This window comes from Gavia stellata, chromosome 6, assembly GCF_030936135.1.
Source record: "Gavia stellata isolate bGavSte3 chromosome 6, bGavSte3.hap2, whole genome shotgun sequence".
Taxonomy (NCBI): Eukaryota; Metazoa; Chordata; class Aves; order Gaviiformes; family Gaviidae; genus Gavia; species Gavia stellata.
The window spans coordinates 26115341-26140064 of record NC_082599.1 but is presented as its reverse complement, the minus strand read 5'-3'; the positions used below and the strand labels follow the sequence as shown (position 1 = coordinate 26140064).

Sequence of the window (24724 nt, the reverse complement as noted above, 5' to 3'; positions counted from 1 at the left end):
TTGCTACAGCTCAGAATCGCCTCTTGTTTAAGGCTGAAAATACCTAAAATCAAAGATGTTTGTTACGCATCTCAGAGAACCAGCACACACTTTCTAAATTGGAACCATGCCTTGTGCTACCCAGGAGTCACAGGGAGGACTGCCTGAGCCCTTACCTGACTGCACACTGCCGAGTCGCCTTTGTAGTGCCTCCAGCCGATTGATGTAATCTGTTAAAGCTCTTTCAGGATCATAGTTCTGCAGTTGAGAACAGGCGAAAGAGGCTGGGTTTAAATCAGCATGTGTACCATGGAACCTAGGGGCAGAAAAACACAAGATGTTTTTGAAAAGCAAAATTTCAAATAAAACGGAAGTTTCAGCAGACGCAGCAAAATAGTCTAAGTAGGGATACCTTACTGACTGCCTGTCCCTTAACTTACCCTTGTGGTAGCCAGCACATCCATACGCATTTAACGTCCCTGCCATTTGTTGCTCAAGCCATTGTACTGCCTCCCCCAGAGAAACCACTTCTCCCAGTGGCCTTTTCTTTCTACTGCACCTTATTTGTTGCTGCATTTCTTTGGGACAAAGACTGACCAGTAAATGCCTACTGCGACTGCAGCAGAAGCCATGGTAGATTCAAGGTTGCTTTTCTATTAAGAAGCTCGTGTGAACGAGGACATAGCCATCTTTACAGGATTCTGTCTCTCTTCGTTACTCTCTACAAGTCAAAAAGTGGCTAAAAGAGATTAAACATTTTTTCTATGTAAACTGTTATGGTTGCCACAAACTAAGATTACAAATGTTGAGGTGGTTTATATACAAACAAAGATCCAAAATGGCAAGAATCAGATATTCAGTAAAGCTCAGAGCCCACAACTCTGTATGAAGTCATCAAAAGCTGACGGCACTCCTAAAAACCTTGCCTTTGGTGAAAAATACCTGGTTTCACTGGCATGTCATTCACTAATACCTCTGGTATCACAGCTTATTACAACCATCCAAAAAGGTTTAATCCCGAACAAGCAGCTTCCACCCACGCTCTGGCCACAAGGTCATGGTAATTCCTCCTGGCCCACAGTAACCAGATGACCCTCCCCAGCCACAGCGAGTGGCCCTGCTTTTCCCTTCCACATGAGGCAGCCCCTCCCCATACCGAACCCTGCTGCCAACCAGAAAGGGGGACAGGCAGCAGAGGTTTGCTTAGTCACAAAGCCTAGACTCTACAGAGGTAGGTAAATGTAGCTCCATCCAGTCATCCACCACCAGTTCCAAAAACGTGACACAAATCAGACAGCAGAAGTCTGCAAGCTTTGGCCTTGATTAGGCAATAAGTGAACACACACTGAAGGCCTGAGATGTAGTTTGTTATGTATCCTTACAAAAAAAGTAGAAAAATCTTATGGCATCAAAAATTACAAACCTTAGCAGTCAGCACTGATGCAGTTATTTAGTTAAACAGTGTTCTGACAGAGAATAATAATCTAAAATAAAACGTACTTATGTTGAAAGTTTACAGGAGATCTAGGAGACTCCATGTCTGACCTGGATCTATAGGAATGCCTCTGTTCTCCATAAAGATCCATGCCACCAGAGAATGAATCAGGCCGTAATTCATTACCTAGAAATATAAAAAACAATGTATTGAAAACAAACGTTTTGCACTTCACTGGGAATCTCAAATGCAAGTTTTCTGTTTGCGTATCACAAAAATGTTTAACAAATATAGACCACTTTCAGACTGCTTCAGAGAAAACCAGAGGTGAAATCCTGGCCTCACTGATGTCAGTGAGAAAACCCTCACAGACTGAGCCGGACAGGGTTTTAGTGAAGACCTAGATAGCCAAGAATTAATAAAAAAGCTTCTGATTCTCCTTAGGCTTCTACCAAAAAAGCAAACAGAAAACCGGATTTCCCAAACCTTAAGCTATATCAAAAGAATGACAGGCTTTTGTTCTGAGGAAAAGACCAGAGAGAGCTGGTCAACAGGCTCTGTCTCTGTCACATTAAAAGTAATGTAGCAAGGTCAGTCTTAATGGTTTTTTGTGTACAGGAATCCCACCTCATTATCCAAATTCCACAGTCACTGCTGTGGGGGACCTGTAGTTGCTACGATTCCTCTGTCCGTTCCTATCCTCAGCATCCCCTCTTAGAGCTGAGGGTGCAGATCTCTTAAGAGAAACCCAGTGATGCAGATAAAATTGTTTTTACAAAAACACTCCATAGGGAAAGTTGCCATATTTTTTTAAATCCCACCCACAATGGAGCAAAACAAGACTGAAGAGAAAGCAAATAGATTAGTGTCTGTGCTGAGCATGGAAACTGTCAGAAACCTGAGAAACAGGTTAATCCAAGGAATTGTGGCAAAAGGAAGGAGGAGCAGCACCCCATTCATTCCCCATGAGGAAAATACAAATTAAAAACCATCACCATTAAGCAGTGGTGTGACTTGTGAATACCATTTTTTTAGTCATTACTGGACTATGATTTACCTGTGTTCTGGCTAAAGACATCCCTGTTGATACTTAGTATACCAGGACCCGTAAGTCTGTGCCATCGACGAACCAGGAACTTCATTCTGCATTTCAAATTAAAAAAAATAAATATTTCAGGATAAATGAAATAGTCTGCTAAAAATAATCTGCTTGTTGTATTCTAGAAGGCATAAGAATTTCTTGAACACCAAGCAAAATCAATGGATGGGCATCTAAAACCTGAAGATCAAGTAGAAAACATCCTTATACATATCCCTGAGAAAAACATCTTTTGTGCAAATCTGCTTTCAGCTTCACCTCTGCAATTCCATTGATTCCAGAGGTGCTGCATAAGTCCAAGTGGATAGCAAACGGCTCAAGCACCTAAGAAACAGGGCATCAGCATTTTGAAATCATACTAAATAGACTTTTTACCCTGTCACATCCCCAAAATTGTAACCGCAGAGCGCTGTGAGTAAAAGCCTCACTTATACCAGGTATATGTATAGTTCCTTGAATTTATACTACGCACAAGGCTCAGATCAATAGCAAGCAGAAGTGCTTGGGGGTTCAGACTGTTGTGAAGAAGGTTTGCTAGCAACATGGCAGCACTATGCAGTAATGACCTTCACTTGTTCTTCCTCATCTATTCCTGTTCATCCTCAGGCTGGGACCTAAAGTCTGTGAATTCAAAGGACTACCCAGATGGATATAAGTAGTTCATAAATCTTAATACTTACATGTAAGAATTTAACCTTGAAAGGAAATTAAGTTGCAGAAAATACCTTTGTAAATAAGTGCATACCCCAGAATTGCTAGTAATTTTTTTTCTAATATTATTACTTTATACAATACACTCCATCTTTGATTGATTATCAAATACAGAGCCATTTTCAACTACAATCAGACTGCTTATTCTTATTCCAGATTTTACCTATGCTCTGCTCAACTTGTCACCCTACGCAGTATCTACTATATTCATGACTACCAAAAACGTATAGTTTAAACAGGACGGAACATGAGAAATTCTAGATTCCACTAGAGAGCTAGAAAAGTATATATTAAACTGCACAGTCATATCTGTTAGAAATATAACTTCCTCCAGTTTACCTTGAAATTGCGATGGACACTCTGACTGCAGAGCGAAATCTTGTAAAACCCTTTGAACGATGGGTGATGATTTCGAGGTCTGTGTAGGAAGGCTGTCCACCCATTCGTGCAATGAGGGCGAGTGTGGCTTCTTCACACTCCTGGAATCCGCCTAGTAACAGCAGCAAATATTTTTTCTGATATATGAGAGCTTTCCGAAAGCTCTCTGCTCGTAGGTATTTGCCATAAATTCTCTACAAGAAGAAAAAAAAAAGCCCCCATAAGCTCCAAGAATTATTAGAGTTCTAAGACTTTTGACATCACTACTCCTACAGCATTTCTGTGATTATTCATTTCTTGCTATCATGGAGAAGACTGCACTACTGCTCACACTTGTTGAATGTAGCTTCGTAATTTGACCATCACCTGAGCAGCAAGAAATACAGGACACACAAAAGGACAACATATCATTTTTGGGGAGAAAAACTAAGAGTTAGGTATCTGAGGATGAAAATTTTAAACCTGAATTAATATCTGTTTACTTAGAATAAGCAGAATGAACACAATGAAAAATAGGCCCAAATCAAAATGAAAAAAGCAGCTGTAGTTAGTATGTGGGCAACAAAGTCTTCCTACCCTTAAAACAGCATTTTCAGAATCTGATCCCAGTTCTCTGAGGAAAGCTTCGCTCCTGAGCTCTGCTCTCAGCTTGGAGAGCTCTGCATCGGCTTGTTTCAAAGATTTCTGCAGTGACAGCTTTTCTCTGTTCCAAATTTCCTTCTCAGAGGCAACAAGAGTATCAATATTAACTCCAACATCCGATGGGTGTCTAGAAGACTGAAGACAAAAGAAACTGTATTTGAACCACACAGTTTGGAAAAGCTTGAGCTGTGTCATTCTAGTCATTGGTTTGGTGGAGACCTCATAAAACTAATGAGAGAAAAACTACCCACTGATTGGATCTGAGGCCACTCTTGCATCCTAACAACTCATAAGCAGTGCGTTTAGGAGCCTGATCAATGTCCTAGAAAAATACAGCTTCTCAAAAAAAAAAAAAAAAATCCCCCTCATTGGATCATACTAGCTTCATGATCTTGAAGCTATCTGGATCTATTTGCTACTCAACACGGTGATGAGACACAGATCAAAAAGAGAAGCACATGGAATTTATAAGAAATGAGCAGTTAACAAAAAGAAACTGGGTAAAATCACGAAGTTTACAGTAAACAGAGTGAGTCGAGATATATTGACCACAGGACAAGAATAACTCACACCCATTTACTCTGCAGAGGGAAGCCAAGAAAGACAGACAGCTTGACCACTCCCACTTAGGTCACTAGGGCAATGATGCTTTTATGCCTATACATCATTGTATCAGCACCACTAAAGACATACATAGTCTCCAGAAGGTTGTCTGTGCTGGTATCTCCTCAGTTCTTCCTCCAGTTTCATAACAGCATTCCTCAAATTATTCTTTTCTTCACTCAGTCTGCTGACAAAGCCCGTCAGCTCAGCATTTTGTCTCAGCAGCCTCTCAGTCAACGAGCTAGATGGAGTCCCTGGTGGTAGCACCAGCTTCAGCTAGAAGGAAAAAAGAAAACCAAACACAGCTTGTATTAGATCCAAGTTGCCAACTTGAAAACAACTGGCTTACAGTGAAAAACTTTTGTAGATAATGACAATAACTTCATAGTAACTTACATAAAGAAAACATTAGTGTACATGTAAACTATAGATTAATGTGACTTTCTCTTCTATGCTTATCCTGTATATCACAGCAGAATATTTTCACACAAGCTCAACTGTACCAGCTATAATGATATGCAAAGCTTTTGTACTATGTTTAGATTTATCTAACTTAGAGGAAAAGAAAAGCCTGAAAACTTTTTTCAGGTCATGTTGAAAATGCTTGCCTAAAATTTAATTAAGGACCTAGCCAAGCTCAGTTAAAATCAAATATTGCTGAATTCTTTGTAACAGATTACCTCATTTAATTTTTTTACACAGGTGCACACTACTCAATCTTCGACTGCCTTTCCTTTGGTAAATACAGGTCTGTTTAAGTAAATGTGTTCTATCAATACAATATAGCCTGACCCAACCCACAGGGAAGTCTGCTGCCTCCCTGGGGCCCGGGTGAGAGAGCTCACGAGGAAACTCCCCAGTCTGGTACGGCCCACCGATTACTACCCACTGGTAGTTTTGCAGGTTGGCAGCGAGGAGATAGAGCAAAGAAGCATGAAAGGGATGAAGAAGGACTTTAAGGCGCTGGGGAGACTGATTGAGGGATCGGGTGCGCAGGTGGTGTTTTCTGCAATCCCTTCAGTGGTGGGGAGGAACACTGAAAGGAATAAGAAAGCAAACATGGTCAACGCGTGGCTCAGAGACCGGTGCCACCAGAGGAATTTTGGATTCTTTGACCATGGGGTGGTCTCCATGGCACCGGGCCTGCTGAGTGCAGACGGTGTTCAGCTGTCCCCAAGGGGGAAAAGGATCCTTGCCCGTAAGTTGGCAAACCTCATCAGGAGGGCTTTAAACTAGACTCGAAGGGGAAAGGGGATGAAGCCAGGCTACCCAGAGGTGAGCCTAGGGGTGACGTGCCATTGTCGGGGGCAAGACCGATAGCCCAGCTCAAGTGCATCTACTCCAATGCACGCAGCATGGGCGGCAAACAGGAGGAGCTGGAAGCCATCGTGCGGCGGGGCAGCTATGATGTGGTCGCCATCACAGAAACATGGTGGGACGACTCGCATGGCTGGAGTGCTGCGATGGAGGGCTATAAGCTCTTCAGGAGGGATAGGCAAGGAAGGAGAGGCGGTGGGGTGGCTCTGTACGTCAAGGAGTGCTTTGATTGTATAGAGCTGGATGATTGTCACGACGGGGTTGAATGCTTATGGGTAAGGATGAGGGGGAAGGCCAACAAGGCGGATAACCTGCTGGGGGTCTGTTATAGACCACCCGACCAGGGCGTAGAAGCCGATGAAGCGTTCTACAAGCGACTGGCAGAAGTCTCACAGTCGCAAGCCCTTGCTCTTGTGGGGGGTGGGGGGGGACTTCAACTTACCGGATGTCTGCTGGAAGTACAACACAGCTAAGAGGAAACAGTCCCGGAGGTTCCTCGAGTGTGTGGAAGATAACTTCCTCACGCAGCTGGTAAGCGAGCCTACCAGGGGAGGTGCCCTGCTTGACCTGCTGTTTACGAACAGAGAGGGTCTGGTGGGAGAAGTGAAGGTCGGAGGCCGTCTTGGGCTTAGCGACCATGAAATGATAGAGTTTTCAATTTTTAGCCAAGTAAGGAGGCGGGTGAGCAATACCACTACCAGGGACTTCCGAAGGGCAGACTTTGGCCTGTTCAGGACACTGGTTGGGAGGGTCCCTTGGGGGACGGTCCTAAAGGGCAAAGGGGCCCAGGAAGGCTGGACCTTCTTCAAGAAGGAAATCTTGAAGGCGCAGGAGCAGGCAGTGCCCATGTGCCGTAAGAAGAGCCGGCGGGGAAGACGACCGGCCTGGCTGAACAAGGAGCTTATGCTGAGGCTCGGGGAAAAAAAGAGAACTTACCACCTCTGGAAGAAGGGGCAGGCAAGTGAAGAAGAATACAAGGACCTCGTTAGGTCATGCAGGGAGGGAATTAGGAAGGCGAAAGCCCAGCTAGAGCTCAACCTGGCCACGGTCGTGAGGGACAACAAAAAAAGCTTCTATAAACACATTAACAACAAAAAGAGAGCCAAGGAGGATCTCCATCCTTTATTGGATGTGGGGGGGAACATTGTCACCAAGGATGAGGAAAAGGCTGAGGTACTTAATGCCTTCTTTGCCTCAGTCTTTAACAGCCACACAAGGTATCCCCAGGGTATCCGTCTCCCTGAGCTGGATGACAGGGATGGAGAGCAAAATAGGCTCCCCATGATCCAGGAGGAAGCAGTTAACGACCTGCTATGCCACCTGGACACTCGTAAGTCTATGGGGCCTGATGGCATCCACCCAAGGGTGCTGAGGGAGCTGGCGGAGGAGCTTGCCAAGCCGCTCTCCATCATTTATCAACAGTCCTGGTCAACGGGGGAGGTCCCGGATGACTGGAGGCTTGCCAACATGACGCCCACCTACAAGAAGGGTCGGAAGGAGGATCCGGGGAACGACAGGCCTGTCAGCCTGACCTCGGTGCCGGGGAAGGTTATGGAGAGGCTCATCTTGAGGGCGCTCACGGGACACGTGCAGGACAACCAAGGGATCAGGCCCAGCCAGCACGGGGTCATGAAAGGCAGGTCCTGCTTGACCAACCTGATCTCCTTCCATGACCAGGTGACCCGCCTAGTGGATGAGGGGAAGGCTGTTGATGTTGTCTACCTGGACTTCAGCAAAGCCTTTGACACTGTTCCCCACAGTATTCTCCTAGAGAAGCTGGCGGCCCGTGGTTTAGACAGGTACACTCTTCGCTGGGTAAAAAACTGGCTGGACGGCCGAGCCCAGAGAGTTGTAGTGAATGGGGTGAAATCCAGTTGGCGGCCGGTCACAAGCGGAGTCCCCCAGGGCTCAGTTTTGGGGCCAGTCTTGTTTAATGTCTTTATTGATGATCTGGATGAGGAGATAGAGTGCTCCCTCAGCAAGTTTGCAGACGACACCAAGTTGGGCAGGAGTGTTGATCTGCTTGAGGGTAGGAAGGCTCTGCAGAGGGATCTGGACAGGCTGGATCGATGGGCTGAGGCCAACCGGATGAAGTTCAATAAGGCCAAGTGCCGGGTTCTACACTTTGGCCACAACAACCCCAGGCAACGCTACAGGCTTGGGGATGAGTGGCTGGAAAGCTCCCCCGCAGAAAAGGACCTGGGGGTGTTGATCGACACCCGGCTGAAGATGAGCCAGCAGTGTGCCCAGGTGGCCAAGAAGGCCAACAGCATCCTGGCTTGTATCAGAAATGGTGTGGCCAGCAGGAGCAGGGAGGTGATCGTGCCTCTGTACTCGGCGCTGGTGAGGCCGCACCTTGAATACTGTGTTCAGTTTTGGGCCCCTCACTACAAGAAAGACATGGAGGTGCTGGAGCGTGTCCAGAGAAGGGCGACGAAGCTGGTGAGGGGTCTGGAACACAAATCTTATGAGGAGCGGCTGAGGGAGCTGGGGTTGTTTAGCCTGGAGAAGAGGAGGCTGAGGGGAGACCTTATCGCTCTCTACAACTACCTGAAAGGAGGTTGCAGAGAGGTGGGTGCTGGTCTCTTCTCCCAAGTGACTAGTGACAGGACAAGAGGAAATGGCCTCAAGTTGCACCAGGGGAGGTTCAGGCTAGATATTAGGAAAAAGTTCTTTACTGAGAGAGTAGTGAAACATTGGAATAGGCTGCCCAGGGAGGTGGTAGAGTCACCCTCCCTGGAGGTATTCAAGGAGCGTGTGGATGTGGCATTGTGGGATGTAGCTTGATGGGCATGGAGCTGTGTGGTATTGGGTGGGTTGGTTTTTGGTGTGTTGTGGTTTGTTGTTGTTGTGTGGTGTGGTTTGGTTTTTTTTTTTGGTTGGACTTGATGATCTTACAGGTCTTTTCCAACCTTAGTGATTCTGTGATTCTGTGATTTTAGCATCCAGAAGTACTGAGCAAATTTTCCTCAGTTACAGAAATACTGCTAAAAGGAAAATATCTTTTCTTAAACAAAAAATCATGAGATTAAAAAATTCATAATTAAACTGGAAAACTCTTAATTTGAAAGTCGAAAATTCACTTTTAAAGTAATTAAAATAGAAAAAATAAAAGGAAAGGGGGTTTTACATTTCACCAACTCCAAATCAGAACACTCACTGGAGCAGATTTTCCTCTATAAAGTACAGACCTGGGTAACTACAGACTTAACAATTCCTTGCTGGTTTCCTCTCACAGCTCATCATCCAAACTCTCCCACCAAAGTTACAACATTGCACTCACCTCTTCCAGATAGGACAATCCGGGCAGTTTTTGCAGTTCTGAAATAACTTCTTCAATAGCATTTTGTATTGCAATGAAGTCTTGATCATCTGCTGTTTCAAACTGTAATCTGAAACAAAAGTGACAGTTTCAACAACAGGTATAGTCTGACACCACGAGCCAGCCTCATAGGACTTTCCATCGATCCATATGCACTGGGTCTTTAGCAAGTCACTTCAGCATAGTTACTGGAGACATGGCAACATTTTCAAGACTGCTCAGTGACTCTAGATGAAATTGGCTCGATTTTATGAAGAATTTGCATAGAACAGTTTCCACTAATTTTGAGAAAAGGAAGTTCTACATGAAGCATATTTGAAAATGTGGTGCTGCTTCCAACAAATTTGTTGGAAATCTTAGCAAAATCTTAGGCTCTTTCCAAGACATAATGCATTCTGCTTTGTCCAAATGTTTCAGAATGAATGTTTAATATTAAATCACCATCACAGCAAAATAAAAAAACAGATTCAAACCTCCCATGGACCTGGTACCATGTTAGGGGTTTTTTTTTCTTAAGGAAATAGTAACCCGAGAAAATAAGAATCAAGATCAGTTTCACTTGACCATAAAATATTATTTTTTTCTAGGGAAAGCAAGGGGGATGATCCATAGCAATAATCCCTATATTTGTCCCCTTATACAGTGAATTATTTAATTACTAAATTGTTTTAAAATTATCTACCTACACCATACCCAAATAAACCTTATCACTTTTCAGAGAAAAAAAATAAATACAATTTTGCTGTAACTTATGAAGGACCATAACAAACATGTAAGATTTAGAGCAGCACTTGATACTCTGGGATCCTGTCTTACATAAGTATATCTCAAGTAATGGCATATACTATAAAACTACAAAAACTTCAAAATCAGTTAGGCCTGTAGTCTGTGAATTATGATCAAAACCCAATATATTAGCTTTCTGGTTGCTATTAACAAAACCAAGTAGCTGAGGACTCGTCTAACCTGCTAGCAGCTTTCCAAGCCAACTGCTTCAGCTTTGGAGATGCGTTTTGCAGCTTCTGTCTGACATTTTCCAGAATTTCAGTAGCAGCAGAGAGATCTCCTCCTCCTGTCAGCGTGGGGTAGGTTGATTCATTTGCCTCAGCTCCTTCCATTTTTTGCTGGAGAACCCAATTTCTTGTTCTGTCATTGGGTGTATCCCAGGTAGTCTGTACATAAATACATATTTTTATATATATATAAAGAATGCATGTGGTCCAGGTCTTTAAAATGGAAACATTTGATTCTGAAACACACCCAGAAATTGAAGAACAAACCATTCTGACACAGAGAGGGGTTTAGTGTGACTATACTACTGTTGTAGTGTACCACTAAACTATTTGTGAATGGTATGGTGTGATGCCTCACTTGACTAAGATCTAGCTACAGTATGAATCCATTCAACAAACTCAGTGGGCAGGAAGCCACCAAGCCTTTCTCCTTCTTCTGCCAGCAGCTCCTTTACCAGTTGTGCATAGAATTTGGGCAACCGTGCCCATGTGTTTTGGTGACCAATTCATAGGCAGAGGAACAGGACTGGAAAAGTGCACCATGGTCATGGAGGTCAGTCCACAGTGACAGGCAGCCATACCACTGATGCTGTCACAAGCGAAGCAATGCACTGAACATGTGCTTGTCACCCTCACTAACAGCCCCCCAACACTGGCCATGGAAGAACTGCTAGCCCTCCCAAGGAAACATGAGTCTATGGCTGTGCCTTTGGGTATGTGACCACAATGTGGTACCAATGAAAAAAAGCAGTGTTGCGAATGTCACAGGAGAGTCATTATTTGAAACTTCAGGCAGATCCAGATCATACTGTCTGCTGCCGAGGAGGGGAAAAAGCCCCCACAGCCACTGCCAACCTCATCCAAGGGAAGACTCTTCGTTGACTGCAGTGCTGGCAGTTACCTCTGAGCAGAAGAGCAAGATGCACAAACTGGGCGTGGCAGGAAGGCTGATGCTATCACAGCTATCAATGCACTCAACATCCTGCCTCTAGCTGTGGGTAGTTTTCAGTGCTTCAGAAAACTACTAAACTACTAAAACCAGTAGCCAAATTAGATGAAGAGAAAAATTTCCTTCCTGGCTCCACAGACAGACAGCTGCCAAAATGCATGGAATGATGGCAGGATAGGCAAAAACATGGTCAGCAAAGAGGCAAGCCTCCTGGCAACCCTCTCTGGTCCTACTCACAAATCACTCACCCAGCAACACTTATCTCTTACAGGGAAGTGTCTGAAGAGTTTTAAAAGTAATTTAAAAATAATTTTAAAAAATTCCAAACCTTTTATGAGAGGGAAAAATTTACAGGCAACAGTGGTTCCAACTTTCATTCATCTAAAAATTAGGCTAAATTCTTAAATTAATTTTTTACCTTGATTTCTTCCTTTTATTTTGTTCGCTAACATATACATGTTCATGCATATGCCCATTTGATTACTTACTCATTTAATTATTGAAGTTGTTGGGAGATCACTTTTAAATGTTTCAAAGGCCACTTGTGGTTTATGAACTAAAGATAAAGAGCACTGACCTGGAGCATTCCTGAACAGGAATGGCTCATTCCTGCGACTGGGTGCAGGGAATATTCTTCTCCTATACTAAGACACAAAGTGTGTGTATACATTCAGATGCATTTTTCCTGCTCATGCTTCTCCTTACACACCCCTACAGCTTCATTCTCAGAGAATGTGTGTAAATAGTTTCAGGTAGCAAAACTGAAATGCTTTCCCTTTCCCTGGTGCCTGTATTTTGTAATCTGCAGGCTATTTTACAGATTGAGTAAAGGCACAGTGACACACAATGCTAATTGAACAAAAGAATTAAAAGCTAAATTGCACAGTTCAGTATTACACATTGCTCTCAGTCCTACTGTACCTCATTTGGATTGTGGCTTGGTGTCCTTTCAGCTTCCTTTCTTCCTTCATGCTCCTGCTCTTTTTTCTGCAGTTCTTGGATTATTTCCTGCAACTTCTTTGTTTCATTCCCTAATTTATGAACTTCATGCTTCTTTTCTCCAAGTTGCCACTGAAGGTCTTCTACTTTGGACTCCAGTTCATGGAGTTTCTTCTGTGCTACTATGTTAGCATCTTGTTCTGCTTGTAATGCTTTCCTCTGGATCTGCCTTTCTTTTTCCATTTGCTGTCTCACTTGCACAGATTCCAGTTTATACTTCTCCATCTCACTCACTAACTCCACTATACGGTCATGCTTTTCATCCATTTGTTTCTGTAGCTCTTTAAGTAATTCCTCAGATGGATTAGGTGTTCCAGCTTGCCCCTTATCTTCAGCACTTTGAAGCTGAGCACATAGCTCTTTTTCCCTTTCTAGGGCACTGCTTATTTCGAGAGCTCGAACCTTCTCTGATTCAAGAAGCACCTGCAACTCAGAATTACGACCTTGTTCACGTGACAGCTGGGCAGCACTGAGTGCTTCTTGGGATTCAATTTTCTGTTGCAGATCAGCTGACAGCTGTTTCTCTTGCTCCAAAAGTTTAGTTAACTGTAAGTTCTTTTGGTTTTGATCTTCAAGTGAAAATTTTAAATCCTTCCATGAGAAAACAGAAGAAAAGAATTGATTAAAGCCATTTGCGTACAATTCCATAATCTCCTGCAAATTGCAAATATGCCACCTCTAACATGTTGCTTTTAAAAGGTTTTGCTATTCACAATTAACGTGACAATACTCCGAATGCTGCAGTTACATCTGATATTAAAATATATTACAGGTGTCTTTAACATAAAATCAGATACTGTCATAAAAAAATATTTGTAACATATACTTTTTAATGAGATACAAACAGCTGTAGTTCTGAAGTTGAAAATAATTAGCTGCTTTTACTTTCTAAAACTGTGAAAGTGATTCTGCAAGTTAAGATTTCAAGATGTAAATACATCTATGCTATTAAGGTGACCGTGTTTTTTGTCTAAATACTTGTACTGGGCTACCGTCTCTCTCTCTCCCTTACTGTATCAGATACTGCAGAGGTACCGGGGAAGCTACTAACGCATTTTCTCCTAAAGTAAACTTCCTGGTTTAGTTTTCATGAGGTGAAACTGCTGACTTTTAAAATGGAGAAAAACAATATCTCTCTTTCAATAATATTCTTAAATACTATCTTTTATGAGTTAGGTTGTGGTGGGGGGTAGGTGTATCCATGTTAGCAGTGTCCTGTCCCCTTGAATATATGAGGGCTATTATATAAAGTAGAATCTTTTCATCTTGGCCCTGAAAAGCACAGTTGTAAAATGCCTATTGATTTAAATGGCATTTGCATCAGACCTTTTTCTTTCTTTGCTACACAGCTTCTATACATCTTTCTTCAGCTCTAGATGATAAAATACTGCTGTTGGAGACAGAACACGGAACACACATTGGACAAAAATGTAAGCTGAGATGAAATGTTAATCAAAAGAATACTTGTGTGCTCCTTGATGTTCCAGGCCATTTGGGATTATGGAATACCTCAAGCTCTTCTCTTCCTCTTTCCTCACTGCGTTCCATTTTAGCTTTTTCCTTTTCCAAAGCCCACTGTAGCTCTCTTGATTTTTTCTGTTCACTGGCCATTGTATCCTTGAGAATATCTAGCTCAGCTGCTTTTTCTTTAACTTCAGTCCTAAAAGAGAAATGGGCAAACTTTAGATTAGACAATGGCTCTAATCCTATCATGGTAACATCAGTTACTTGAAATTTATTCCATCTTGTGCACTGAAAACACTGCTTGTGTAGTAGAGTTACAGTGAAAAGCTTATTTAGAAAAACAAGCCTAACTCAAAAATAGAGTTCCATAGCTCAAAAATGACAGAAAGTAGGTCCATCCTGCTAACTTTGTAGCTGCTGTTTTTATTAATTGGCAGCTCAGAGGCAGCTAGTGTTCAACTTAATCCAGTCACTGGTCAGAATCTGAAAGAATGCAGGGGAAATGCATCTTGCCGCCAAGTGTATCAAAAGAAAAAGTCTATTGGGGGGAGGGGGGGGAAAATCAATGCCCTGAATTTTCATTTTTTTTGCAAATCAATTTTGCATCAGTTTGCGAAAGAACCTTGCTCCTGATGGTCTGTAAAGGCTTTAAGGTAATCTATAAAGTAATACCAATTTAAACCCTGTCTCAATTTTTTATCTCTGAGCTGAACATTAAGATACCGTACATGGGCACATCCATCTGGTCCAGGTATAAATAATAATGGCTTTCTTGAGTGCCAGATATTTGGCCTGTTACCTCTGCTGTTGACCATGCCAAAGCAACACTTAGAAGTTACGGAATTTCATATGGAAGTACTTGCAAAGTCATCTTAACTCTGCTTTTTTTTTCTCCATGTTCAGTTTTAGAAGCAGAAAAACCTTTAATAAATATGGTATACTTATTAGCTTGTATACAGTAGTTTAATGTATCAAAATTTAAAAGGAAACTACATATTAATAGATCATTAAATCAAACTATGAATCAGATCTTCTTAATCTATAGAATTACATTTTTTGTCAAATGGAACAGAAGTCTATTTTTTGTCAGGTATGTTTTACAGAAAAAACTGAGAAGCAGTTACCTTACACGAGATCAACTTACTTAATAAAATCAGTATTATGATTTCAGACAACATAGAAAAGATCATATTCACTGTCAACACAGAAAGTTTGGCAGTGAAAGCTGCACCTGATGGTTTCTAGGTCCTTGAAGTGCTTGTGCTGTGCTTTAAGGGTTGTTTCAAGCTCTAGTTTGGCTTGTGCAAGTTCATTCTTCAGCTCAGCACCCATCATTCTCTCCGAATTCAGCTGTTCCTGAAGCTCAGCTGCTTTGTCCTTCATACTCCGGAGCTCCACTTGCATCTCCAGTATCTGTGACTGCTTCTGCTGCATATTATACTCCAGCATTTCTAATGGAGTACCATTAATATGGAAATTACTTAGTAAAAAAACAACACTGTCTGTTTGGGTAAAGTTTCCCCTGGCACAGAGAATGACCACAAGGCCATCACTAAGAGTCATACTTTAAAATAATATACTCTTTCAATAGTGGAGTGAAAGCAAAACCATGCCTTTTATACTGTAATACCTTTCATACTTTCCAAGAAATCACTTCAACTCTTAAACTTCTTTAAAAGGCTATGTCCGCAACCATATCAATATGTATCATTTGGATTATGACTAACGTAACTGAAGTTAGGTATGTATGCATACTTGTGACCAAATTTTTGTGACAAAATGCTGACAGCGAGCATTTACTTAAAGTACACCTTCTCTCTGAACTTTTTGAGGTTCATTCTAATTGCTGCTTAGTTAACTCATTATGACTGACTATCCAACCTAGATAATATCAAAGCTGTTGAACCTAAACGCTGAAGCGCATACAGGGAAAATAACCTTAAAATACAAGCCCAATTTTTATAGCAATTGAAATAACTTTGTATCACTTTCAATTTGATACAAATCATAAGAACACAGACTATATCTTAATTTTTGCAAAATTGGTCCAATAAGATTGAAAAAGATGAAAAGTATGCACGCTCAGAACATAAGTATCAAAATTAGAGAGCAAAGAAAGTCATCATTTTTTCACCTACAACGTAATGAGCACTACCATGAAAGCATTTGGAAATAGACATATATTACCACAGAAGTCACCTTGGCTTTTTGAATTAATCTCTTGTTCTCTCTTTGGATTATTTTTCTTACTGTTCATCTGAGCATGTAATAATTGAATCTCCATCAGCAAACTTCTTCTGTCTGCATTCTGAAGACAGTCCATTGCTGCTCTCTGGTTAGTAGCCTATTAGCATGAGAAACATTTAAAAGTAAAACTCCAGATTTTGTTAGAATATCTATGGTGTGGATATTACATTTACTTATATATTCATAATGCATATATATTCAAAACATTTTCAATTAAGTCATAATTACATCAATATTATAATATTGAGAAGAACTGCTTGTTATTTTTTTATTTCTCTATTAGGCATCAAAATTATAGAATCAAAAGAGCTATCAGTTTTACGGCAAATTGTAATTTTCCTCACTAATCCTTCTATGTCCAGAGGAGATATCTGACCTGTCTCTGTCCCGTAGCAGCCTTATCACTTCCTCTTCTTACAACTTGCTTCACATAAACAAGCTACCTTTTCTCTTAGACAGTGTAACATAATTCTAACTAACTTAATGAAATCAAGCTCAATTAATTCAAATTGATCTCCGAAGGCGGCTGTATTTTTTCTATAGCTTGTGCACCCAAAAATCTCTTTCGCGCACCATATCAGTTTTTCTTTTTAAAGACACCTCTTCTTCCTACAAGTCTTACTTTGTTTTCACCCTTAGACTGTCAAAACTACTATTAATACATATATTTTTAAATGGATTTATACATTCAAAATTAAAATCTAATGTAGACAAACACACTTTGACTAAAGTATGTTTTATATTACCTGCTCTTGTAGTCTGTGCTCTAACTGATTCATCAATATCACTGCATCTCTTGTGCCCTGTTCTGCAAGTTCAGTTTGAAACGCAGCAAGAAGAACATTTTGTTCTCTCACAAAAAGCTGTTGAATAGCATGCAGAAGTTCTCCTCGCCAGTCTGAGACACCTTCAGGAGATTCAGTACTTGCATAAATCTACAGTGGTATAAAACCAATTTAAACAGCAGAATTCAAAGATAACATCAAGAATGGTCATTATCATTTTATCTAAAGTGTGTGCTTTCAGTGGAATATTGAGCTTTTCTTACTCAATAGCTACGTAACATTCATTCATACAAATGGATGCATTTATTGTACACGTTATGATTTCTTCTGCATGCACAAATGACAAACTTTATCTGTGTTTAGATGGAAGCAATTTAGCTTTTACAACTGAAAACTTAGACCTGTGTAGTTATTATTTATGTTACTGTATCACACTGTCCTTTTAATTCTTATGATGTTACATGTATGTTCCTACACTCTGAGAGCTATGTGGTAGTTTGCAGATATTGTGTAAGAAGAAGATTTAATTTTATAATGATATAAAGTTAATCCCCCCACTTCAACATGCTGAAGGAAATGCAGAAGTAACAGAAACTACCTACATATATCCAAAAGTCTAATTGGGGTAATTAGACAGGCAAGTCCTAATAAGTTTTAACAGATTACTGATTAATATTGTGTTATATTTTAAACAATTTTTCCCCTCTTTTCTCTCACTACAGAATCTTTTTACTATCATCCAAATTCTACTACACCAATAAATAACAACATTAAAAAAATCTACTTTAACTGCTACTGGAAACATGCTTTTAAAATAGAACTATTTTTAAAAGGTGGATCTATACAGTCAAAAGCTATCAGTGCACAAAAGAACACATGCAAGCTGTAATTTAAGATATTTTATTACCAGAAAGTGTGACATGCAGTTCTACTGCATATTTCTGAAATATTTTGCCTTGTAACAGTATATTTAGAGCACTTAAACCTGAATTGCGAATATGCCTTAAAAGGTTATCATAAATTGTTTTTAATTAGATAGAATCTTAAAATATTATTTATACCTCAGCTTCTCTATGAAGTTGCATTTTTGCAATTAGGTCTTTCAAAGATGAAATAGTGCTTAGAAAAGCTTTCCTTTCCTCAAGCCAAGACTCTGGCTCTTGTTTAAGAGGTGGCATCTCTCTTTCACCATATGGAAATTCAGTGAGAGACAGCACCTGTATGCCTTCATGATGGACTGCTCTCAGCAAACCCTACAATAAATACAAAAAGAAATCAGTAATGCCAGTTCTGACAATAACAACAACAACCATAACACTTATAATAAACTTATTTCACACATATTGGAATACTGGTACTTCTAAATTGGTCAGCATAAGGAAACTATTTATGCTTCCTTATATCAAAGACAGAAGTGTCACCCAGTTCTTTGTATCTGCCAAACAGTAGAACTTAATAAATAGGTGTATTTTTCCTCAGTTTCAAATGAAAACTCCCCAAGTTCACCTGTCAAATCAATACTCAAATTTTGAAGTGGTTGCTGGTGGAAACTCACATATTAAAAACAAAGTCCTGGGAAGCTTCCAGGTGAGCTTTGCAATTCACTTTTTGAAATTACTATTAAGCTAGGGCTTTGTTGCAAAAGACTTGCTTTTTTTTTTTAAAAATGTAATTAAAAACATGATACTCTTATTGTTTATAATAAACACATTTGTTTACTTTCATAATATAGACATTATTCTACAGCTATAACAACAGAATCTATAAAATTGTGTAATATATGTTAGTGACATTATCATTAATACACAATAACTACAATAAATTATAATTAACAGTAGTTATATTTCTCATGATCGAGAACAAGCCTACAGTTACAAAAGTCATATTTAACCTAATTTAACATGCAAAAAACCATATAATTTATCAGAATTATTTTAAAATGTATTAAAAAAGGTGACACTTTAAAACTTATCTAAACGGTTCTCTTTTCACTAATCAAGCAGCAGCTAATGTAAGCTTTTGGTAGTATCATTCTTGTTCCATAATAAAAATGATCAGTTCTATTTTACCTTAATTTTTTTTGGAAGTAAATCTGTTGAAGTTTCACCTTCATCTATTCCTTCAGATATCATGTCAGATTCCTGGGTCTGAGCAAGATACATTCCTTGACTCCAGTCTGAACTGGAGTCTAAAATAAAAGGAGAGAAAAACATGAAAGCTGGATTACTGTGAAACTTTGAAGAACAGGCATCAAAAAAGTGTTTTTGTCTGTTGTTGTAAGAGGTGGTTGCATGTCACCAGAGTTGGTTCTAAGCCTGGAGACTACTTGTTTTATAGTTATTCTTTTTCAGTTTCAAAGTAGTAACAGCAAAACAGAACTAAAAAAACCCAAACTTAAAAATCCTAGTTTAGTTCTAAAAGAGAAACAACTACTTGCACAAACACTTCTGCCAAATGACCCCCCCTTAATATGCTTAGCCTTTGCCTATGAAAAGGATAATATTAATAATTTTTATTGCTCTTGGAGAAATCAGTACCTGTCATCATCTCCCACTGCTAGGGAGCTGTAGCTTTAAGTTCTATCAAGAGATGATGAAGCTGTGCTGAAGAGATAATGTAATATGTAAGAAGAATATAGGAACTCCAGTGGGAAGAAAAAAATTAGCATCTGATCCCTCAGCTAAACTTATCTCCACTCTAGTCATTTTCCTTACGAAGCAAATTAATAGACATGGCATGCTCAGTACCTTTTCTTAGTGTGACAGGCTTCTGCTTTGATCTGGGGAGTAGTTGTATTTATTTCTTAGAACACAAACTCTTTAATGGTAAACTTCATATTAAAAAAGCAGATTCAATTTATAACGGTGTTTGAAATCTATAAAACCAAGTTTCTTACCACTAGAACCTCCATCTCTAGCTTGATACGGTGGAGCACGTGCTAATCCAGAAACTGGGATTCCCTACATTTAGAAAAGAGAACAATCAAATCTTTGATCACCCCACACCCACTCACAATAAGGGAGCTAATTCTAAGCAGAGGGAAATGATATGAACCTCTTTGTTCAGTTTTCTCTGCAATCAAAGTAATCAAAATGAAGACGAGAAAGATGGCATTCAATACTGTGACCTACACTGTTCCCCACTTCACAGAGCAGAACAGGTCCAAGGCAGTAGCACAAGGAAGCATCTGATAGTTCAGCACACTTCCAAACTTAAATTGCTGAGGAAGGGGTTCACAATCTCTCCCTAGGCCTTGGAAACATCAGAACACTTAAAAGCTTTATACTGAACATGTGGTGGTTCACCCTTAACAGACTTCAAATGGGAATTTCTGTAGCAGGAGTAAAAGCACGAACCGAAGTAGTTCAATGAATATAAAACAGGATACATACCTCTTTTGCTTGTAGAGTTTCTATGACTTCCTTTAAAGTATTACATTCTTCAGTCAATACTTGCACTGCAACAAACTTCTCTCTCTTTAATGCTTCAGATTCAGAGATATGCCTTGCCTCCATGTCCATGATCTCAGCAGCGTGGAGTTCTTGCATTTGGTCGATTTTTTCAGTAAATTCTCTTATGATCTCTGCAATCTCTTCTGAAGAACATCCATTTTGCAAATCGATTTGGATTTCTGCATTTTTAACAAGGACAGGTGAAGTTTGGATACAGCTGTTTATTTCCCCAGTCTTGTCTGTTTGCGATGATGAGCTTTTTCTAATTAGAGTAGACTCAATGGTTGACAAATCACACAATATTTCTGCATCCTTTTTGCTTTCAGTTTTTGCCATTTCCTTGTCCTTTCTCACATAACTTGCAAGCCTCTCTTCTGCTTGAACTAGGTTCTCTTTGACTTTGCACAGGTCTTCCTGAAGACGTCTCAGACTTTCTTCTTTTACCTGTAAATATGGAGAATCTGAATTGCAGTTCTTCCAAGTATTTTAAAAAAAATATCTAAAACCCAAACAATCCTCTATACCATTAGAACTCAGTTTAGTCCTATTTTAAAGCAGTTATGACACATGGTAACAAATATTACCTCCTAAGAAATATAGCTTTAGAACCACTGTTGCACTACAGTGGACTGTAAAACTATGTACTTTGGCAACAAGTGAAGATTTGGTCTACAGCATCAGCTCTATTCCACTGATAGTAGGTACTGCGTGACCATTTTTCTTGGTGGCATTCTCAGTACAAGATTGAAAAAAAAAATGAATATTTGCACAGTAAGTCCTGTGTAATCATTTGCTTTAAATACAATACGGAAAAATCTGGTTCTTACTGCTAGTTCTTGCTGAAGTTTTTCTGCCTTTTCTCTGTAACTGCTGAGTTCTTCCTTAGCAGCAGCTGCCTCTTCTTTACCTTTCTCTAGTTCAAATTCATTAATAAGCAGATTTTCTTTTTGACTTTCCATGAGTTGTGTTTCTACCTACATGGCAACACAAGATACAGAAAATGGTAAAGAATCTTAAGAAGAATCAAGTATTAACAACACTGATCACTTTCGCACCAACTTACAGAAGCCACAAATGAAAAGACCACAGGGGAAACCAAATGTTATTTGGATTAACATAGCCTCAAAAAATTAAGACTGAAAGAGCATTTTCCTAGATTAACTCCCACAAACTGGATAAGCATGGGAGGAAAGACAAGCGTGGGAGGAAAGACTGTCTTCTTACAGTTTACTGAACTGCAAGCAGAAATTGGCTACACCATGTAGAAAGCACAGGGAGGAAGGTCAAGAGAGAGTGGGAAATGAAGTCTGATAATATTATTAGACATTTAAGACATTCATTCAATCTGCATTTGGATGAAAGGTCTTAGAACCTTTTCTGGTTCAGCACTGGGTTCCATGATGCCTCTGAACTTAAGAGTTTCAGCAATCAAGCCCATGTTTGGGCTATCAAGCACAGTCAACTTTCACTGAAGGTTTTAAATTCAGAGGCAACACTACCAGCGGTGGATAGAAATCAGGACAAATGTATACCAGTAAAAACTACTGATGGGAAATACCTTTGGAATCAAGACAGGAAAGCAAGGAAAAGTAAACCAAAATCAAAGCATACATAAACAAATACCTGCCCCCCAAAAAACCCCCAGAACAAGCTGTACAGACAAATTGCTATCACCCCTTTATCATTCTGAACCCTCTCAAGATAATTTTTGTGTCTCTACCTCCATGCCATGTAAAATTGTAATTCACTCCATTCTATGTCAATTCAAAGTAAAAATAAGAAAGTGTATGTTCAAAATTCAAAATCACCCTACATTCGTGAAAAGACAAAGTGTTTTTAATGCAAATTGGAAACTGATAGTGGGGTTCAGCTAAAATAACATCCTTCTCTTCTTCATAACTCCAGCAATAATAGAGAAATGAAGGTCTACCCCACACAGCAGAACATTTCTATCACTAGTCTCACTAAGAAGTGTTTTATTCATTATAGTTTACATAAAATAACAGATTTTAGTGAAAACAAGCCAGAAGAAAATGGCATCTAATTACCTGATATGTCTGCATTTCTTCTTGCTTGATCTGTTTCTGAATCTCTCCTTTGTGTTTTTCTTGAACCTCTTCTAGTAATTGCTGAAGTTCTAAGAGTCTCTCTTCTTTCACCTTAGCTTCCTTTTGTGCAACTTTTAAATTTTCTTTTTCTAGCTCCAAGTTACAACTTACCATTGCCAGTTGGTCCTCCATCTCTCTAAGCCTCTCTGTTAAGAGTGATAATTTTGATTCCATCTCATTTTCAGTTCTATCACCCAAACTCTCTGTTTGGGCATTCTTGCTTGCTTCCTCCACACATTTTGAGGCTTCCTGAATTTCCTGCATGAATTTTCTTTGCTCTTGAATGGCATTCAGCTGAACCTGACTCACAAGAGCAGCAGCAACTTTTTCCACTAGTGTCTTTTCCAGTTCTAATATCCTCTTTTTAAGTATTTCTCTTTCAGCTTTGCCTTGCTCTTTCAGGTCTTTTATTTCATTGTAGGACTGGCACAGTTCTGAATCTTTTTCCTTAATGCATGCCTGAAGTTGCTGCAGTTGTACCTCCATCTTGCTAATGGCGACTCTTGTATTCTCATCTGAAGACCTAAGCTGGGACTGATCTCGCAACTCTATCTTCTCACATAAGCCTTCTTCCGCTTTTTCAGTTTTCCCATTGCTCCTATCTCCTGTTTTTTCCCCATCACCTTTCATCAGTGCACACTTACATTTCTCTGTTATACTTTCATGCTCTTTTTTTAACATACTTATTTCTTGCTTTAGCTGGTTCATTTTTAACTTAGTTTCCTCGAGCTCATTCTTTGTTTGAGATGCCTCTACACTGATGTTTTCTACTTGCTTTTCCAAAGCTTCCTTTTCTGCCAGAACTGTTTCAAGTGTGTGTGTCAGATTGTCAGCATCTTCTTGAAAAGCAACAATGTCTGCAGGTACCTTTTGTTCAATATTTGCCAGTTCCTGCTGAAGCTTATCAATTACATCATTCAACTGCTCTACTTCCTCATCATTTTTTTTCTTCACACGTTCTTGGTCACTTTTCAGACATTCTACCTGGGCTTCAAGCTCCCGTATATGCTCATTTTGCTCTTCAATAACCTGGAAAAAAAAATACAAGGAAAGAATTTCATAATGGGTAACTACTAAACCCTCAGATAATCTCTCTTCTGGACTTCACAGCAACAGTTTGATTAAACATTGAAACATCTTGTAAAATAAAGTATGTCCTCAGTGAATTTCTTAATGGTATGTCTCTTGTAAACCTTTATGAGAATCAGGACATCTTCACATAGGACTGACAAAGTAGCCTGTGACCCTAATGAACTGCAAGATAGGTGTGAAAGCATCAAACGAAGTGAAAGCATTTGTAATATTCACAGAGATATGAAATACTAAAGTTTAAGTGTTCACAATACTTTTTTCCCAATAGTTTGGTCTAAAGCTCTGTCTCAGCCTTTTTATTGAAAATTAAAATGGATAGAAATGGAGTGGTCATGTCTGCTGTTCAATCTTCTTATGAAATCAAGGTTTAATATACTCTTCTTACTCAAAGAATTCCAAGGAACCAAGATTTATGAAGCTTAAAACTTACAGATAAATTTTCCTGCATTACATTACAAACTTCCTTTATAAGAAGAATAAAAAAAATCCTCAAGCTTACCACATTCAGCTCAGATATGTTCAGTTAGATTAGAAAGATACCGTGCTCCTCATGCAAAAGCACCACTCATTCATGTGGTCAAATAGATTTATACAGGACACAGCCAATTAAGAAGAATATGTATTTTAAATACACAGACCTTTAATTAATTGTCTTGAAAAATACCATTATAACACGCTTTTTAGTCTGACACCACAGAAAACACCTATCAGTTGACTCTGACATTTCCTACCACAAACCTAAATATGTGTTTGTCTGTTTGTGTGTGTGTGTGTGCATACACCTATGCAGATGTGCACAAAAACACACAGGGCAAATAGTACCCATAGACCCAGAGCACAGTTATTTCTTTGTGCTATAGTTTAAATGAAAGTAAAGAGAGACAAAGTTATAGAAGTATTGATTTTAAAATGTATGTGACTATCCAAACAAAATTCAGAGAGATTGGTGAAGACATGAAGAGAGTGAGAATAATACTTTCCTAGCTTAGTTCTAAAGACACTTAAAATTACAGGTTGTGTAAGGGGCTCAAAATTCCAAGAAATTAATAAAATTATGTAACTGAGCAAATATGAGCATGATGACTTTATGATGCAGAAAAGAGAACCCATCTTATATCAGCTTCTAACA

The 24724-nt window shown here is 39.7% G+C and overlaps 1 protein-coding gene across 1 annotated transcript in view; it reads right to left on the bottom strand.

The window, feature by feature from the left end:
- AKAP9 (A-kinase anchoring protein 9) overlaps window positions 1–24724 on the bottom strand; it is a 45434-nt gene that overhangs the window by 1075 nt on the left and 19635 nt on the right. Inside the window, exons 10-28 of the mRNA XM_059818332.1 lie at window positions 22444–23532; window positions 21223–21369; window positions 20336–20839; window positions 19840–19903; window positions 19013–19131; window positions 18005–18196; window positions 16905–17093; window positions 16111–16255; window positions 15143–15362; window positions 13957–14107; window positions 12370–13038; window positions 10453–10658; window positions 9448–9556; window positions 4938–5117; window positions 4179–4379; window positions 3564–3796; window positions 2472–2557; window positions 1480–1600; window positions 156–295 (exon numbers count right to left, since the gene is read on the bottom strand). Coding sequence (XP_059674315.1) covers window positions 156–295; window positions 1480–1600; window positions 2472–2557; window positions 3564–3796; window positions 4179–4379; window positions 4938–5117; window positions 9448–9556; window positions 10453–10658; window positions 12370–13038; window positions 13957–14107; window positions 15143–15362; window positions 16111–16255; window positions 16905–17093; window positions 18005–18196; window positions 19013–19131; window positions 19840–19903; window positions 20336–20839; window positions 21223–21369; window positions 22444–23532 — 4765 coding nt within the window. The remainder of the gene's footprint in view (window positions 1–155; window positions 296–1479; window positions 1601–2471; window positions 2558–3563; window positions 3797–4178; window positions 4380–4937; window positions 5118–9447; window positions 9557–10452; window positions 10659–12369; window positions 13039–13956; window positions 14108–15142; window positions 15363–16110; window positions 16256–16904; window positions 17094–18004; window positions 18197–19012; window positions 19132–19839; window positions 19904–20335; window positions 20840–21222; window positions 21370–22443; window positions 23533–24724) is intronic.